The 16,795-nt window shown below is 34.2% G+C and overlaps 3 protein-coding genes and 1 non-coding gene across 5 annotated transcripts; 2 read left to right on the top strand and 2 right to left on the bottom strand.

Moving 5' to 3' along the window:
• Positions 1–64: 64 nt before the first annotated feature.
• On the bottom strand, positions 65–137 carry TRNAF-GAA. The gene has a single exon. It is a non-coding gene; the product is annotated as a tRNA-Phe (tRNA).
• A 1,807-nt stretch (positions 138–1,944) lies between these two features.
• LOC123907786 (L-ascorbate oxidase homolog) lies at positions 1,945–5,802 on the top strand. The gene is made up of 8 exons (XM_045958168.1): positions 1,945–2,322; positions 2,426–2,535; positions 3,401–3,671; positions 3,769–3,871; positions 4,044–4,389; positions 4,584–4,949; positions 5,064–5,142; positions 5,261–5,802. Exons 1-8 carry the CDS (start codon positions 2,158–2,160, stop codon positions 5,471–5,473), a joined length of 1,653 nt encoding a protein of 550 aa, XP_045814124.1. The 5' UTR covers positions 1,945–2,157; the 3' UTR covers positions 5,474–5,802.
• A 1,941-nt stretch (positions 5,803–7,743) lies between these two features.
• LOC123907407 (U3 small nucleolar RNA-associated protein 6 homolog) lies at positions 7,744–11,956 on the top strand. The gene is made up of 6 exons (XM_045957669.1): positions 7,744–8,282; positions 9,063–9,716; positions 9,990–10,418; positions 11,028–11,200; positions 11,302–11,485; positions 11,626–11,956. Exons 1-6 carry the CDS (start codon positions 7,878–7,880, stop codon positions 11,716–11,718), a joined length of 1,938 nt encoding a protein of 645 aa, XP_045813625.1. The 5' UTR covers positions 7,744–7,877; the 3' UTR covers positions 11,719–11,956.
• Positions 11,957–12,288: 332 nt separating this feature from the next.
• Positions 12,289–14,809, bottom strand: LOC123907408. Of its 2 annotated transcripts, none has more exons than XM_045957670.1 (7): positions 14,618–14,809; positions 14,203–14,483; positions 13,964–14,086; positions 13,241–13,399; positions 12,873–13,045; positions 12,516–12,621; positions 12,289–12,416 (listed from the first exon to the last, which is right to left on the bottom strand). In XM_045957670.1, the coding sequence occupies exons 2-7, from the start codon at positions 14,449–14,451 to the stop codon at positions 12,387–12,389; spliced, it is 840 nt and encodes a 279-aa protein (XP_045813626.1). In that variant the 5' UTR covers positions 14,452–14,483; positions 14,618–14,809; the 3' UTR covers positions 12,289–12,386. The 2 variants fall into 2 exon arrangements, with proteins under 2 accessions (XP_045813626.1, XP_045813627.1); XM_045957671.1 differs by having other exon boundaries at positions 13,964–14,083; positions 14,618–14,775.
• Between the last annotated feature and the right edge of the window lie 1,986 nt (positions 14,810–16,795).

Genomic DNA, 16,795 nt, shown 5'->3' with positions numbered 1-16,795 from the left:
TCTTAAGAAGAATATGGGTGAAAACAAAAGCGAACAAAAATATAGGCGAAAATAAAAATACAATTGCGGTGAGCGTGGATCGAACACGCGACCTTCAGATCTTCAGTCTGACGCTCTCCCAACTGAGCTATCCCCGCAAGTTGTTTATTAATCTAACGGTATGCTACATGAATACACAACGCAGCAATGGTACATCAAAGTCACTGCACCAACATGATATTATATATCAGTTTCATATGTATTATTTTCTCATGAAGTCAATGACTCCATAAGTTTTTTGAAAAAATAAATAAAAGAAAACATATTAAATATTATGGAGAAGTGATTTTATATAATTGTTGTTAAATTAAAATGTCAGATGCATGTGAACTGTGAAGTCATTCATCAACTTCAATATTGCAGTGTTAAACTAACAAGCTACTGCATGTTGAATATGTTGTTGTGTTGTTGGAGTTTGTTTGAAGTCTCACATTGTTTAGGTTTTCGGGCGGTTAAGTGTATAAATATGTGAGGGCAACCTCATCCTTTGAGCTAGCTTTTGAGAATGAGATCCGAGCATATTTAACATGGCATCAGAGCCGGGTTAAGGACTGCAATGTGGGCATTTGACCCAGGACCACGCTAGACGTGAGGGTGGGTGTTGAATATGTTGTTGTGTTGTTGGAGATTGTTTGAAGTCCCACATTGCTTAGGTTCCCGGGATGTGAAGTGTATAAATATGTGAGGGCAACTTCACCCTTTGAGCTAGCTTTTGGGGATGAGATCCGAGCATATTTAACACTACTAAACTAAATTCAATCGAGTATTTAAATAATGAGACACAAACACAATTTGTGAGTTGAGCAAATAACTTTGTCCCATTATACTACTGTCAAAAAAAAAAAAAAACTTTGATCCATTATACTATTGCTAGTGAGGTTGGTGGGGACCACTCCAAAGCATGTGATCATGACGGTCCATTATTGGGGCATTGGTATACAACTCATTACATCTTTCATTGTTTTTTTCGCTTTCAAACAAAAATACTCACTGCCCTTTTCATGAGAAATTCACGTGTATTTGTGTAGTAATCTGTAATCTGTTTTTATTCATAAGTTAAACAAAAATCATTCATCAATAGTCTTAGATATTGATTTTCCATTTTTTTTTACGAAAATATAGACTTAGATATTCCATTATCAATAATCTTATAGTAATACAAATAATATGAAAACTAGTTATAGATATTGTCATTTTTGTTATAACATGAACAATTTTATTGATTTGTCTCTCGATAAGCTTAACACATAAATTTGTAACAATATTCTTATTTCTTACAATCAAGCTCAAAATTCACATTTTCCAATTGCAGTTTGTTAGCCCGATTTAAAGCACAAAGTAAACCAAGAGTTTCTCCAACCTCAAAATCACAAATCGAGAAAACCACTCAATTTTAACGAGCACAAATCTACTTTGGCCATCCTTATACACACATATTTATAATTATACCAACCTTGTTATGGGTAGAGAATGAATTTTTTATATTCAAATACTTTAACGGTGTGCTCTAAGAGAACATTTAAAATTATTTTATTTATTTATTTATGCTTTTTTTTTATCAAGTAGAATATTGGCTATAATTTTAATGTATCCTAAATTCCAACTATAATTCCCACATATAAAATATCATCTCTACATCAATTGCTTAAAAAAAAAAAGAATATGTTTTTTATAATTTGACCGAAATGAGTATTTAAACTGTTAGAGAAATTAAATCCATGAATAATTAATTTATGTGTCCTAATGTAACTTCCGTACTGCATTGTGATTTGTGACAAATTTATAACCCCGCATTCACTTGTCGCAGTTTCAGCGTTCCACTAACGCAAAAAATATTAAGATGGAATCTAATACTTTTTAAATTAAATATAAAAGAATGTACCCCAAAAAAAAAAAAAATATAAAAGAAAATAACATAAAAAGGACGAAGGAGAGACTTAGAAAAGTGAGACATTGTTTAGTTGTTTGTTCTGTAGACTGTTTGTTTGTATTGTTTTGTGGTTTCTCTTCTCAATCCAACAAACACACATCATAGAATAGATCTATCTACAAATCTAAGACTACTACAAAACTCACAAAAAACAGAACACAGCACTTGAGTTTAGTATAACCAAAAAAATGAAATCATATTTCAATGTTTCTTCTTTTTCTTCTTCTTTCATTCTTGTTCTTGTCACAACAATATTAGTCTTTTTTACATCTGTCAAATGTGAAGACCCTTATAGGTTCTTCACTTGGAAAGTTACCTATGGTGACATTTATCCTCTTGGTGTTAAACAACAGGTATATACTATATATATAATAACTGTTACCATTCTTTCTATGTACTAATGTAATAATAACTGTCATTGTTTTAAGTTCTTTCTTGAATCTTGGTTTCTTGCAGGGGATCTTGATTAATGGACAGTTTCCAGGTCCTCAAATTGATGCTGTTACCAATGAAAACTTGATTATCAGTGTCTATAACTACCTCACTGAACCATTCCTTATTTCTTGGTACTTACTATACTAATATTACATTCTACCATTCATATCATTTCATGGAACACTGTGTTTGTTTCAAATAATGTCAGATTTACTAAACAACCCATTAAAAAAGTTTCTTTCTTTTTAGATTTTACTACCCAGAAAAACTTATTTTTTATTATTACTTTTGTGGTAGATTTGTATTTTTTAGATCACATGATGACTTCATTCTTTCTTTTAAAGGTGCAATCTTTTTTTCTTATTTGGGATATATATAAAGGTGTTTATAAGAGCTTATATAAATTGACATTTTTTATTTAGTTCATTGGATGGTTAGTTTAGTTAGTGTGGTAATAATTAAACAAACTACTATAATTAAAAGGGGAAATCTTACAATAAATGGAACTATGCAAACTTGCTTTCCTATGTTGTCTTTTTGGACTCTTTTGTTCAATTGCTTTTTACTTTAATTAGAAGTTAGACTCCTTTTTTTTTTTTTAATAAAGATTTATGGTCCATTCTTAGTCTTACATTGATTAACACTGAAATTATATTTCTGCTATGATAGGTTGTGCTCATAAACAATACTAGTATTCTCTACTTGATGAATTTGCAATTCATTGATTGTATAGATCCATTATTATGCGGTACTATTTTTGTGTAGCCGGCAACTTAGTAAGGCCAGCTAATACATGTATGTGTCTTAATTGCAACTGCAGTACAATTTATTGGTGTGGTTGAGTATACTATACACCCCATAAATTCTATATGAGCTGGTGAAAGTGAAAGTTAGTACTCTTTTGATTTGCATAACATGGATTGATGTATTGTTTAACGAGAGTTTTAATAATTTACAGCTGGTTTTAATTTTACGGTGTCAACATATATTCTGCAGGAATGGCATACAGCACAGGAGGAATTCATGGCAGGATGGAGTTGCTGGGACAAACTGTCCGATCCCGCCCAGGAAGAACTTCACATACACTCTTCAGGTTAAAGACCAGATTGGTAGCTATTTCTACTTTCCATCACTTGGAATGCATAAAGCTGCCGGTGCATTTGGTAGCATCAGAATTTGGAGCCGCCCTGGTATTCCTGTCCCTTTTCCTCCTCCTGCAGGAGACTTTACCTTACTTGCTGGTGATTGGTCCAAGCTAGGCCACCGTGTAAGCCCTTTGCATTCATTTCAATTTCTTATTGTTTCTATTTATCCTCTCTTAAATCCAATCTCAATACTTTATTACTTCCCCTTTGATGTTTTAGAGACTGAGACGAGTCCTCGAGAATGGTCACAATCTCCCCTTCCCCGACGGTCTTCTTATCAATGGCCGTGGTTGGAACGGAAACACATTCACTGTCGATCAAGGTTGGTAGCAAAATAATTTGTGATAGTCCATTTTGATTTTAAAGCATTTCTGAGCTTGAACTTCCTTATACAAGTCCGAACTCTAATTGGAACAATCCTTGACTAGACTTCAGATTATGCAATGCATGCCTTTCGTTACATTTACATTATTGTTTAAATGTTGAATCTGCAGGTAAGACATATAGATTCAGGATATCAAATGTCGGGCTATCAACATCCATCAACTTCAGAATCCAAGGGCACACATTGAAACTTGTGGAAGTAGAAGGATCACATACCCTCCAAAACACCTATTCTTCACTTGACATCCATTTAGGACAGACCTATTCTGTGCTGGTCACAGCTAACCAGCCTGTCAAGGATTACTATGTAGTTGTCTCTACGCGATTCACCAGAAGGGTACTCACAACAACTTCCATTCTTCATTACAGCTATTCACGCATCGGGGTATCTGGTCCTGCTCCTCCGGGACCTACTCTTGATATTACCTCATCTGTCTTTCAAGCCAGAACTATCCGGTACTCTTTTGTTTCACGTATATTTCCCCATTTCTTTATTTGTCGAGGCCTAGTGTATTTATAATGTTGGATCAAATTTCAAACAATTAAAGAAAGATCTGTTTCTCATAAATGTTCTAAGTAAATAGATAGTAATTACTTTTAAGTACTTTTTAATTAGGTAATAATTGATGTGTTAATGCTCCTGAAACCAGGTGGAACCTAACAGCAAGTGGTCCAAGACCAAACCCTCAAGGATCTTACCACTATGGATTGATCAAGCCAACTCGAACCATCATGCTTGCAAACTCTGCTCCTTATATCAATGGCAAGCAGAGGTATGCTGTCAACAGTGTATCCTATCTTGAGCCAGACACCCCGTTGAAACTTGCTGACTATTTCAACATTCCCGGAGTTTTCTATGTTGGAGGAATTCCTACCTCACCTACCGGAGGCAATGCATATCTCCAAACTGCTGTAATGGGTGCTAATTTCCATGAATATGTGGAGATTGTGTTCCAAAATTGGGAGGCTTCTGTGCAGTCGTGGCACATTGACGGCTATGCCTTCTTCGTTGTAGGGTAAGCTTATAATAATACATAGTACTCCATATATTGCTATTCATCGAATTCATGATTCTATAAGTAATTAAGATTTAAGTTAAATGTTTCTAATTATGTAATGATTATTTATAGGTTCGGTAGTGGGCAATGGACACCTGATAGTAGAGGACGCTACAATCTGCGGGACACTGTTGCTAGAACTACTACTCAGGTATCATTCATTATTTCTGAGGGGGCAAACATGTTGTAGCTAGTAGCCACTAATTTAATTAATGGTGTTAATTAGTAAATTATTTTTGTATTCTAAATTGACAATCGAACGCATGCAGGTTTATCCAAAGTCATGGACCGCAATATACGTTGCACTTGACAATGTTGGAATGTGGAATATAAGGTCTGAGAATTGGGAAAGACAGTACTTAGGACAACAATTCTATCTTAGGGTATATACACCTTCAAAATCATTGAGAGATGAATATCCAGTCCCGAAGAATGCTCTTCTTTGTGGCCGAGCAAGTGGTCGTGTCACAAGGCCATTCTAGTTTAATTAGGATAGTATAACATAATGTCACGAGAGGGTGGCATAATGTTCATATCTATATGAATTGAATATGATATGATGATTGATGAGGACTTATTCTATATTGAGCGAGTATACGCAACGCAAGCGGGAAATTTGTTATTCAAATCTAGCTCACCTTGAGCTTCCACTGTTAGTCTCATTTTTTCAAAACAGATGAATGATGAAGTATCTACATATGTACTAGTATTAAGTATGAATGTCATAATTTTTTTTCAAGTATTAGTAATAAGGTTAGTTTATTTTGTACTCTTTATAATAAAAAATTTACATTGGTGGTTGATGAGTAAATATGCAATTTGCTCCAAGAAGTTGTATGGTTGTACCAATTTAGTTCCCTACATTCAGTAGTCTAAAATGATAGAGTTGGAATTACAAAATGCTAATCAAATTCGTCTCTATGATTGAATGTGTTATCAAATGCATCAATGACATTGTTCACTTTTCAATTCATTTATGATATTATTATCTTAATGTTGTTTTGAAATTTGGAAGAAAAGGAGTAGGCTCAAGTATCAATTATAATATCATCCGTGACACCATCTAGGACAGTACTCCATTTATGAGGTGCCCGTGATCTGGTCAGTGTACTTTGGGAATACAACAAATCTTCATTTGGATAAAATGGTAAGCCATTGCCGCCATTCAATAAATAGAGGTGGGAATAGGCTAGACCGAGCTAGGCTTTGTCAAGTCTGAGTTTGACCTGTCAAAAATTTGAAGGCTTGTGGCCTATCATAGGCTTATCTTTTGGGCCTGAATATGGTCTATTGAAAACCTAATGTGATCTGTTAGCCTGTTTAAAAGCTTATTCCACATGAACATATTTAAATGAATAATGATGAGCCAATAAATCAATATCCTTTTGATATTTAACATGATATGTTGTAGACTTTGACTATATATGTCATCATATTTCAATTCTAGTTTATAATAATACATTTATATATGTGAAAAACTAATGTCGATTAATAAACTTAAACTAATGAAAAAGTTAATAAGTTTATAATTTAATTAAAGTACAAATTTTAATATATAAATAATAATAAATAATAATAGTAGTAAAAAAATTATTCATATTAATTTAAATAGGTCGGCCTAATAGGCTAGAAGGCTTTTTTAATGGCATGTAGTTTGGCTTATTTAACTAAATAGACTTATAAAAACGTCTTAGCCTACTCTATTTAAAGAAATAGGCTGACCTGGCCTGAGCCTCTGTAGGCTAGGCCTTAAGGTCCGATAGGCTGGCATGGCCTATTCCCACCTCTATCAATAACGAAGAAAGCTGTACTTGTACTAAGGCATTTTCAATTCATCAAGAATAAATATTAACCTTATATGTAAATGACACACTACTCATTGTAAATAATATCACTGTTTTTTAAAATCGAATATCTTCCAAGTAAAAATGTAGAGATTAATTTATCAAGCTATATAAGATTCAAATGTGCGACAAACTCTATGTAAGAGTTTTAACTTCATTGCATATTCAAGCTCGAATACGAATCTGAAACTTTGATTAAACTAAGAAAATGGGTTAACTCGTCTCATGCTCATGCATCACGGGATCCTCTCCCCTATGTAACATTGTGTCTCTACTTTTATGTTAAGTTTTTCTATATTTGGTTTGTTTTTTGAATTATCCATATCATTTTGAATTATCCATATCAAATTTCAAATTTTCATAAAACTCAAGTATTCAAAATAATATATTTTCGATAAAAAGAACATTAGCCACTTTGAGTATCTGAAAATATAGCCGAGTGGTAAAAAGTTGAGATGTCGAAGGAGTTTCATAAGAAGGTTTAGAGTTCAATTCCTAACTACTAACATTACTCCCCAACCCCTAACAATATATTGACAACTAACATTTACCTATAAAAAATGGTCACTTTGAAATGTGGCTAAGGTTAAACACTAATCACAATTGAACCATGACTAAGGTTTGTTAGTTAAAGTGTGAACTCAGTTAACTACTTAAGTAGTAAATTGTCTTTTTTTTCTTTCATATTTTCACCACTTCAACACTCACTGATTATATTGCGAGGAGGATATTTAAAAAAAATAAAATTTAGGGGCACGCGAGAAAGCCAGCAGGCGCATAAAGAAACACTCTTAGAAAATATTCAGGTCCAATATATTGTGTTTTCCAATATCTTACAAGGAGGCCCAACTTGATAAACTAGGCTAAAGTATGGGCTTAAAATATCAGAGGCCCAACTATTTAAGACCCTTCTTCAACCCTTAAAACCACAACCGCAAAACTAAAACCTCAAGTTACAGTTAATAGTTCAGCGAGTTTCAAAGATATCGTTCGGCGCTGCCTCCGTCTACGGTGGTCGTAATCCTAACCCTAACCGCCAAACATGGCTGACATAGTGCAATACAAGTTGGAGCGCATGGTCGATGAGCTCGAAGATCTCGAGCAACGCGGTCTATTCAACCGGCGGGAGATCGCCGAGATCGTGAAACAGAGACGAAAGTACGAATACAGGTTGAAGAGACCGTGTCCATTGAAGCAAGACTTCATAGCTTACATAGAGTACGAGACTCAGCTCGATGCTCTCCGTAGACTCCGAAAGAAATCGGTGGCGCGTGAATTGAAGAAACAAGGGAATAAGAATGTGAAGAAATCGAAATCTGATTTGGCAGGATTGGTTAGGATTATGGATATCTATGAACTCGCTTTGAAGCGTTACAAGGGTGATATTGATCTCTGGTTTCGTTACCTTGAATTTTGTAGGGTTAGAAAAAATGGCAGAATGAAGAAGGTAATCTGATTTATTTATTCTTTATTATTACTGTGAAAAATAAGGCACTTAGAAACCCTAGGTAAATAGAGAATGTGAATTTTGAAGAAAACATGTATAGTTTCTGGAATTGAAATTGATTTACCTGTAGAATATCAATGTAAGGAAACAGAACACTCAATGAAGGAATAGCTAATAAAAAAGACAGTTTTTTTTGTAGATAAACTGTAGTTAATCAATGTGCTTAGCATTGTCTAGATAACCATTTTAATTATCTTATAAGGACTTTGTATAAACTAATTTTATAACAAAAAATGTAATTATAAGCTGTTTTCATAAGCTATCCGCATATGCAAAATAAGCTGAAAAGCTCTTCCAAAAATCTCACAACCAGTAGAGAAGCTCAAATAAGGGTCTGGTTGGATTTGGCTTATTTTTGAGCTTATGAAAATAGCTTAAGTAAATAAATAAACTTTTGTGATAACTCATAAGTTTTCATTGACAAAAATTGTATCTTTATAAGAAAAATTGTATCTTTATAAGTTGTTTTATCATAAACTACCTTAAAAAGCTTACAGTAATACATGAAAACTTATTTATTTGCATGAGGTGTGAATAATAACTTAATACTTTAGTTAATCAAGTTTTGTCAGAAAAGGGTTAATAAAAAAAAGAATTTTTTTTTGTAGCATGTAGAGATTATTCACTATCATACATTTCTGCCTTGCACTGATACTGTTATTAGGATTTTGATCATTAACTTATTGGATTTGTTGAACGTTTTGTCTTTGAATTCTGCAGGCACTTGCAAGACTTGTTAGGTTACACCCGAAGGTTCCGGGTGTTTGGATTTATGCTGCAGCTTGGGAATTTGATCGTAACTTGAATGTTGTGGCTGCTCGTGCTTTAATGCAGGCAGGTCTTAGAGTTTGCCCAAAATCAGAAGATCTTTGGGTGGAGTATCTTCGGATGGAACTCACATTACTTAACAAGTTAAAGGCTAGGAAGGTTGCCTTGGGTGAGGATGAGGGAACTCTGACTCGTGATCCTAGAACTGCTGAGGAAAAACAATGGAGAGAAGAAAACAAAGAGTTATTTATGACCCTTGATGAGAAAGAGGAAAACGATGAAGCAAACGTTGATCCAGATGAATCAAAGAAGAACCAAGAATTATTTGCTGAGCATGGTATGAACATTTTTCGAACTGTCTATGGTGGAGCGATTGAAGCCGTCCCTTCGAGTCTCAGTCTTAGAAAGAAATTTTTTGAAATATTGAAGGGAACAAACTTATCACATTGTGAAGATATGTGCGAGGAGTTACTGAACGACATGAAGAGGGATTTTTCAACTGAACCAGAGTTCTGGGATTGGCTCGCCAGACAAGAATGTAATCTCGAAACTGTTCACGAGATTAGCGAAGAAAATAGAATTCTTCAGGTGCAAAAGGCAATTCAGGTATGAATATGTATAAACTACTGAACCCACTGGGCTCGTTATCTTTTGGTTATGTTTCTATGGTGGCTGAGATTCATGAATGCTTTATAACATGAAACTAGGAAGGAAAATTCATCATGTTATGTTGGAGTAGTTTAGTATGGTAATCCCATTTTTCCCATGTTAAGTATAAGGTTGGTTAGATAGAGGGTGCTACTGCATTTTTCAATGCCTCTTTTTTTTCTTCTGTGCCTATATTGATCTAACGAAACCTTGGGCTCTGATTCATTGTAGGTTTATGAGGAGGCTTTGAAAAGTGTGCCTTCAGGAACTATGTTTAGTTTGTATGCAAATTTTCTAATGGGTATTGTAGCTTCTAAAGATGAAGAAATCAATATAGCGGGGCCATATATATCACAACTCCTGTCAATATATGAAAGGGCTGAGAGCATGGGAATCATTACTGAAGATCTTGCTTGCAAGCACGTGTCCTTACATTTGCAGTTGAGACAATTGGATGAGGCGAGGAAACTGGTAGCAAAGCTTTGCAGTGGAAAACTTGCAGATTCAGTGCAGTTATGGGAATTAAGGATTAGTATCGAAATTAGACGCATCACACAAAGTTCTTTGCCCAGTGATACTGATTTGTTATCCCTTTTTGAACTCCTTAGACAAATTTTGACCAAAGTTCATGTTTCAAAATCAGAGAACTTGTGGCTAGAGGTATGTTGACACCACTTATCTCTTGTTCTTTAAAGTGTCTTATGTCTTGTATAAAATGGCTCCAATCAAAAGGAATAAACAAATATTCAAAAAATTAAACACTGGTTTGAATTGCGGAATCAATCTCTTGCAAATGCAAGATGAGACGGTTTACATTATATGTCTAATGGGTTTGACCCTTACCTGGATAAGCCATGGTGGGAGCTTTAAAGCACCAGGTTGTCCTTTATTCTTTGACCATTGGATTTTTGAGCTAGATGGCTTACTTTTTCCCACACAGTGTCTGTATGCTTTCCCAGATGAAGATTAAATGTTAGTTATTTTAACATAATTATTTATGAAAATACAAATGTTCTTTTGAAGCTGTAGTGTGATTTACTTTTCATGTAGTAAATTTCTTTCTGCTTTCACTTGTATAATATTTGGAGATGATGCATGTTATTATTGTTGAAAATATTTCTGTTTACCTCTAACGTTGTGTTGTTAAATATGCATGCATTTTGCATTTATTCACTGTATCTTGAATTGATTTTTCCTTTACCTGAATTGTTTTGTGTAGTGTCAAAAGTTCAAAGTTTTTAAATCTGTATCTTTCTGACTGTCTCATAGGCCCTTAAATTCTACGCAAGTCAAAGACAGTACTTTGACAAACTGGTGGAGATTTCTGTTCTTTCTTTGGCCAGAGATGGTGGTAGTGAAAGTGGATTTTCACTTTCGTCTGCCATTGTAAGTTTTATACTTGAAAAAGATGGAATTCACAAGGCCAGAGATATCTATAAAAGGTATGTTCAGTGGAATCAGCTCGATGAGCTATTTGCTAATGCTGTATGGGAGATTTTCTATCCTGCATCCACAATAATTCCTCAACTATTTCTCATTGCAGATATCTAGCTTTACCACATCCCGGCATTGTATTATATAGAAAGTGCATTGAGCTGGAAGCAAACCTTGCATCAGTAGGAGATAAGAATAGTCTCGCAAATGCCAGGAAATTATACGAATCTGCACTAGCTACTTATGACCAAAATGTTGGCTTGTGGCAAGATTACTATCACATGGAGTCCAAGGTATCGAAATACATGTATTTAATTGGTCTTATATTTAGTTTTCAATTATTTACTGGATTTCTTTTGTACCTTTGTGTAAGGGATAGTTTATCGATCAAATCACATAATGCATATACTTTTTTGGGATTTTTATCATGCAGATGGGAACAACACAAAAAGCTACTGCTATCTATTGGCGCGCCAGGAAAACACTTAAAGATGCTAGTGAATTTATTGCTTCTCCAGATTTATGATATAATTTGTAAATTAAGACCATGGCTATTGGCATTCAATTTTGACCACATTAATTTTCAAAAATTTGTTCTCTTTGACAATTCTAGCTAGACTTAAAGTGTTTTTCCTTCTCCAGTGAGGATGGAGCTTCCTCTGTATGCTTGCTTCACAGGTATAGGTAAGGATGGCTATGTTAAATGTATAATATATATTCTTATATACACTGGAGCCGGTGCATTAAGAGTTTTTTGAATTTGATGTGTCATGTTGCGTTTTTAGGCATTATCAGTTTGAGAAAAAATTGTTAAAGTGGATCGTTTAATGTGAAAGAAAATGTTAGCGTAAATGAATTTTGAAGATCAAATGAAACGATTCTTTGTTGCTTGGATCAACTGATAATTATTTGCTTTCTCTAATTAATTGATAATTATTTTTACTGTGTACATAAGGCATTATGTGTAATGCTTAATAAATGTGCGAAATTTAACTAAGACATTAACACACAAAAGGTACATGGTTTCTTTCTTTTGTACTTGTACTAAAAAATACTACATGACTATTTAGTCTTTTTTTGCTTTGCTTTATAATAATCCCATATCTGGTACATTGTTGCCCTCGTCAGCAAATGTGAAACACAGCTGTCAACATGGAATTTTGGGAAAATGTAAACCTGTTCTGCTCTCATTCTCTATACTTTTGGCCACTGCGGACTCACTATCTGCAACAGCAAATTTTATATCTTGTAAATGTTTAGACATATAGTAGTCCTTGTTATGCCATTAAATTTTCCAATGACTACAGAATGTAAATTACTGACCTCAAGTGTGCTAAATATTAATTGCATTCGGCTAGCAACAACTGACGGTTTCTCGGCTTCACCCATCACTGCTGTTTGCTCTAGTTGAAGAGTCTTTACTGGAAGCCTTCATTAAACACACAGTAACCAGGTAAAGATCAATTCACCTACTAAAGGAGTTAATGACACTAAAAAATGTACTAGCAAGTAGCAACAATTAGTAGGTTATGTTCTGTTTAGCAACAATTAGGACACAAATTTACTCTTCTAAAGCAAGGATCATGAAATGTGGAATAACAATTGTCTATTTTTAACTAACAAAGTAGAGGCATGTAAACAATAAGTTACTAAAGGAGAAATTCAAACATGGAATCTCACCAAGCCATTCCCTTCATGAAATATGCATTTGCTATGAGAGCACAAAATCCTTTCCACTGAAGCCTCACTTCATCTGACACAGGAGGTGTTGATGACCATCTAACAATAGTTGGTGGAGGTGTACACAAGAGAGTGATAAATATAATACTTAACCACAGAATGCATTCATCAATCTGCATCACACAAAAACATGCCAAATAAGACAACTCTGATCTAGCTGAATTCACGACTTTAGAAAACCAATTGCGGCAACAAAGCAGTTGAATAGAATATAAGTAGAATCTATGAACCACTAACACATACATGGACACTGGACGACATTGAAACTTAATTGACTTAAGTGTCGTGTTACATAGAGTAGAACTGACCTCCCCGGAGATGATTTTAGATTTCAAGCTTGTGCTCCCACCATAGCTTTGCATTGCTTCAATTTCAATGCCAGAATCCTTAATGTCGGTAAGCTCTTTCCTTAATCCTTCATCAGTGCACCCAAGTTCATATGCATTCACCCCGGCAGTGATGAACTCCTGAAAATGAAAATAAGAATATAAAAAACATAAATTGTTTCTTATTGGAATGAAGAGAAAGAACCAACCAACGAAGGGTGTAAAGGAAGCACGTGAAGTGAGCATGTTGACTTATACAGAAAATGGATAACTAGTTAGTTAAATCAGTTTGTTCTGTTAACTTGTGCAGATAGAAACAACAATAAATAGAAATTATAGAACACATAAGAAGAATGTACACAGATTTTACACGGTTCAGTAAATCGGACCTACGTTGGTTGACACTGACACGAACAACAAACATAATATACAACTGCAACTTAATGCATAGAGAACAAACACACAAACATGTAAACATCATTAATAATTTTAAAAAATAGAAGTGATTCAGTGTGACCACATACATCTGCGTCAGATACCAGACACAACTTTAATCTAAAATGTCGGTCATCTGCATTAGTTTACTGACTCGCATTAGTTTACTGACTCGCGTAGAAAAATTAAAAGAAAGAAAGAAAGCATTGAGATAATTTGATAGTTGCATTGCATTTTTATCAGTTATGGTAATAGAGGCAGTGGAAATACTTTTAGATTGTCACCTCCGCCACGATCAGTGAAATTCCTGTATCGCTTGAACAAGGTGATGGCTATGTTGCGTGAAGAACGGTACTCATCATTAGATGAAATTGAATCATGTAAACCACACTGCTGCAATATATATTGCCAAAAGCATATCAATCACAAAAAGAAAAGATTAATAATAAATCAACTAGACCAAAGTATAGATGAAGAATTTATCTAGCATAGCATGGTTAATTAATTACCAGACATTTATGATGGAATATATTATGAAGGCTCTTGTGTTGCTTTTCATATTTCCAAGAGAAGGATGAACTATGAAAAATGTTGCTACAAGGACTTCTTCCACAAGGTAGTTTAGGAAAAGCAGGATAATTTACTAAATTAACATTATTGATCTTGTATGAATAGTATGTTTGTGGCAGCACGTAAGCTGAATCTTGTTGGTATAATTGGCAGTTGAGAATAGCTCTTGGAGCATAAATTGTTAACATGTTTGAACCATGATATAATATGCTATTGCTCCCTTCAAAATTACCGATAAATAACACATAAATGAATAGAAAGATGTTAGTTATAGACTTATAGTTAGTTAATTAAGAGAAATATTTATGATGGAAAACAGATAAGTTAATTATTATAACATAAGGAAGAAAATACCTGTTGTAGGGTAAGCATAGGCTTAGCTGAAATAGGGAAAAAATGAAGCAAAATGAAAAGTTGGGTGGCCAAAAAAAATTATAGAGAAGAATGAATGAAACGGGGAATAAACAGAACCACGAATTGTATGAATGGTTTGTGGCCGCCAAGGATCGTTTTCATCTCTTGCTTCTATTGACAATATTTATGTTGACGTTACGTGCACTGTACCTAAGCAAATCATCATTTTATTTCTATCTTCTCTTCTCCCATGATTAAGATTTAAAGAGTATGGCGTCCGATAAGTTTTAGTTTAACTGACAATATATTGTTAGGTTAAATACTTTTTATCTGATTTTGAACTCGAGACTTTAGAGTATGTGTGAGTTTTTGAGATTGTGTAATTTTTTTTGTCAAGTAGTCTAATGACTAGAAAATTCATCAATGAAGTGCCCGGGGTTCGAAGATTAATCTTTTGATGTAATTGAGATTCATTTAAATAATTAATTTCTCCCAATAAATTTTTCTACACACATCAGCCAATGATCGTACCTTGAACCATATACAATATCCTCTTTGATGTTTGAAGAGCTAGTTCTTGCTAAGATTAGTCTATTTTTTATTATTATTTTGGTGTAGGTTATTTTCTCTAGGTTTCGATCCTTTTGTATTAAAAAAAAGAGATACATTTACAACACGAGGGCTCACATACGACTCAAAGCGGACAATAGTTCGGACAATACCACGTGGTTGTGAGTTCGAATCTCATGGACGGTGCCACGCTACTTTAAACGGGTCAGAACAAGAAGACTCCGACGATGGTGTACACCGCTAGAAGATTATGGAACAGTGGAAAGAGGTTCAAAAGCGCGACGGAGACTAGTGTTCGACGACGACGAAGTTACCTACAAAAGAGGTTAGCACTCCAACGTTGAAATCACTATGTTATATAGGTGGAGAAAATGTGACTATGAATAGATCGTACCTTGGCGTGATCCTAAGTCAAACTTAAATAGACAAATATGTTGTAACTGTCTTCGTTTGGTGCGACGTGGAGTGTGGGCAACTGTTGAGATAAAATCTGACGGTCAGACTTAAATAGACAAATATGTTGTAACTGCCTTCGTTTGGTGCGACGTGGAGTGTGGGGAACTGTTGAGATAAAATTTGGCGGTCCAGGTGCAATAGAGGGAAGAATCCTAGCAACCCAAAAATGTTTTTTTTTTCTTCTATAGTCTGACCTTTTTAACTAAATAGATTTTATGAAAACCTTAAATTTCTCACCTGACCTGAGCCTACATAGACTACGCTATAAAATCATGTAAACCGATCTGACTATTCTCACCCCTACAAATCACCATCCAAGAGATTGATATCTAAAGAAAGGAAAGACAAAAAGGCCTAACAAGTATTTACACTTACAGGCCCATTTTCATATGTTAATGATTGAAAAACCTTACTCCCTACCCCCCCCTCCCAACTTTAGTACCTCACAAACCCTGTGAAAATTCAAAAGAAAACATTAATTAAGTATTTTAATAATTTTTTTTTTAGAAAACAAATAAAATATTTCACTTATGCTTAGATTGACGCTAATATTATTTTTGGCATCTATAAAAGGTAAAAATTAGGCCCATTTTTGTATTAAAAAAGATAAATTACTATTAATTAAAGTGATACAAACAGTTATTTTTCAAGTATTTTTTAGGGAATTTAAACTTCATATATTGAAATTATAAAACTAAACTTTAACACCTTATAATGAGAATTATAAAAAAAAAACTTATGATGAGTAATGACATAAAAAGGAGAAATGGTGACATGACATTCGATAATCAACATGAAATCATAAAATCTTAACACCCAAGTTTCGCCATATTATCAATTGATTACTACACTGGTCTGGTGGGTAGGGGTGTTTTATGGGTCGGGTTGAATATATTTCGACCAAAATCATTATTCATTTCTATCAAATTTTGTCAAGTTAGGTCAAAAAATTCTTTAGAACAAGTCGGTTGTGCAGGTTTACAAATTCAAAGCCAATAAATAAATCATGTTATCCAAATCAAATCAATTCGAGTAGAACAAATGTTGATAAAATCGAGTTGAGTTAATTTGAATCATCAGATTAAACGAATCTTTCAAACACGTGAACACCCCCTATAAGCGGTGAGGTAGCGAGTGCAACGCTTCCATCTC

The sequence above is a fragment of the Trifolium pratense genome, linkage group LG2, assembly GCF_020283565.1.
Source record: "Trifolium pratense cultivar HEN17-A07 linkage group LG2, ARS_RC_1.1, whole genome shotgun sequence".
Taxonomy (NCBI): domain Eukaryota; kingdom Viridiplantae; phylum Streptophyta; class Magnoliopsida; order Fabales; family Fabaceae; genus Trifolium; species Trifolium pratense.
This window is presented reverse-complemented; position numbering and strand designations above follow the sequence as displayed.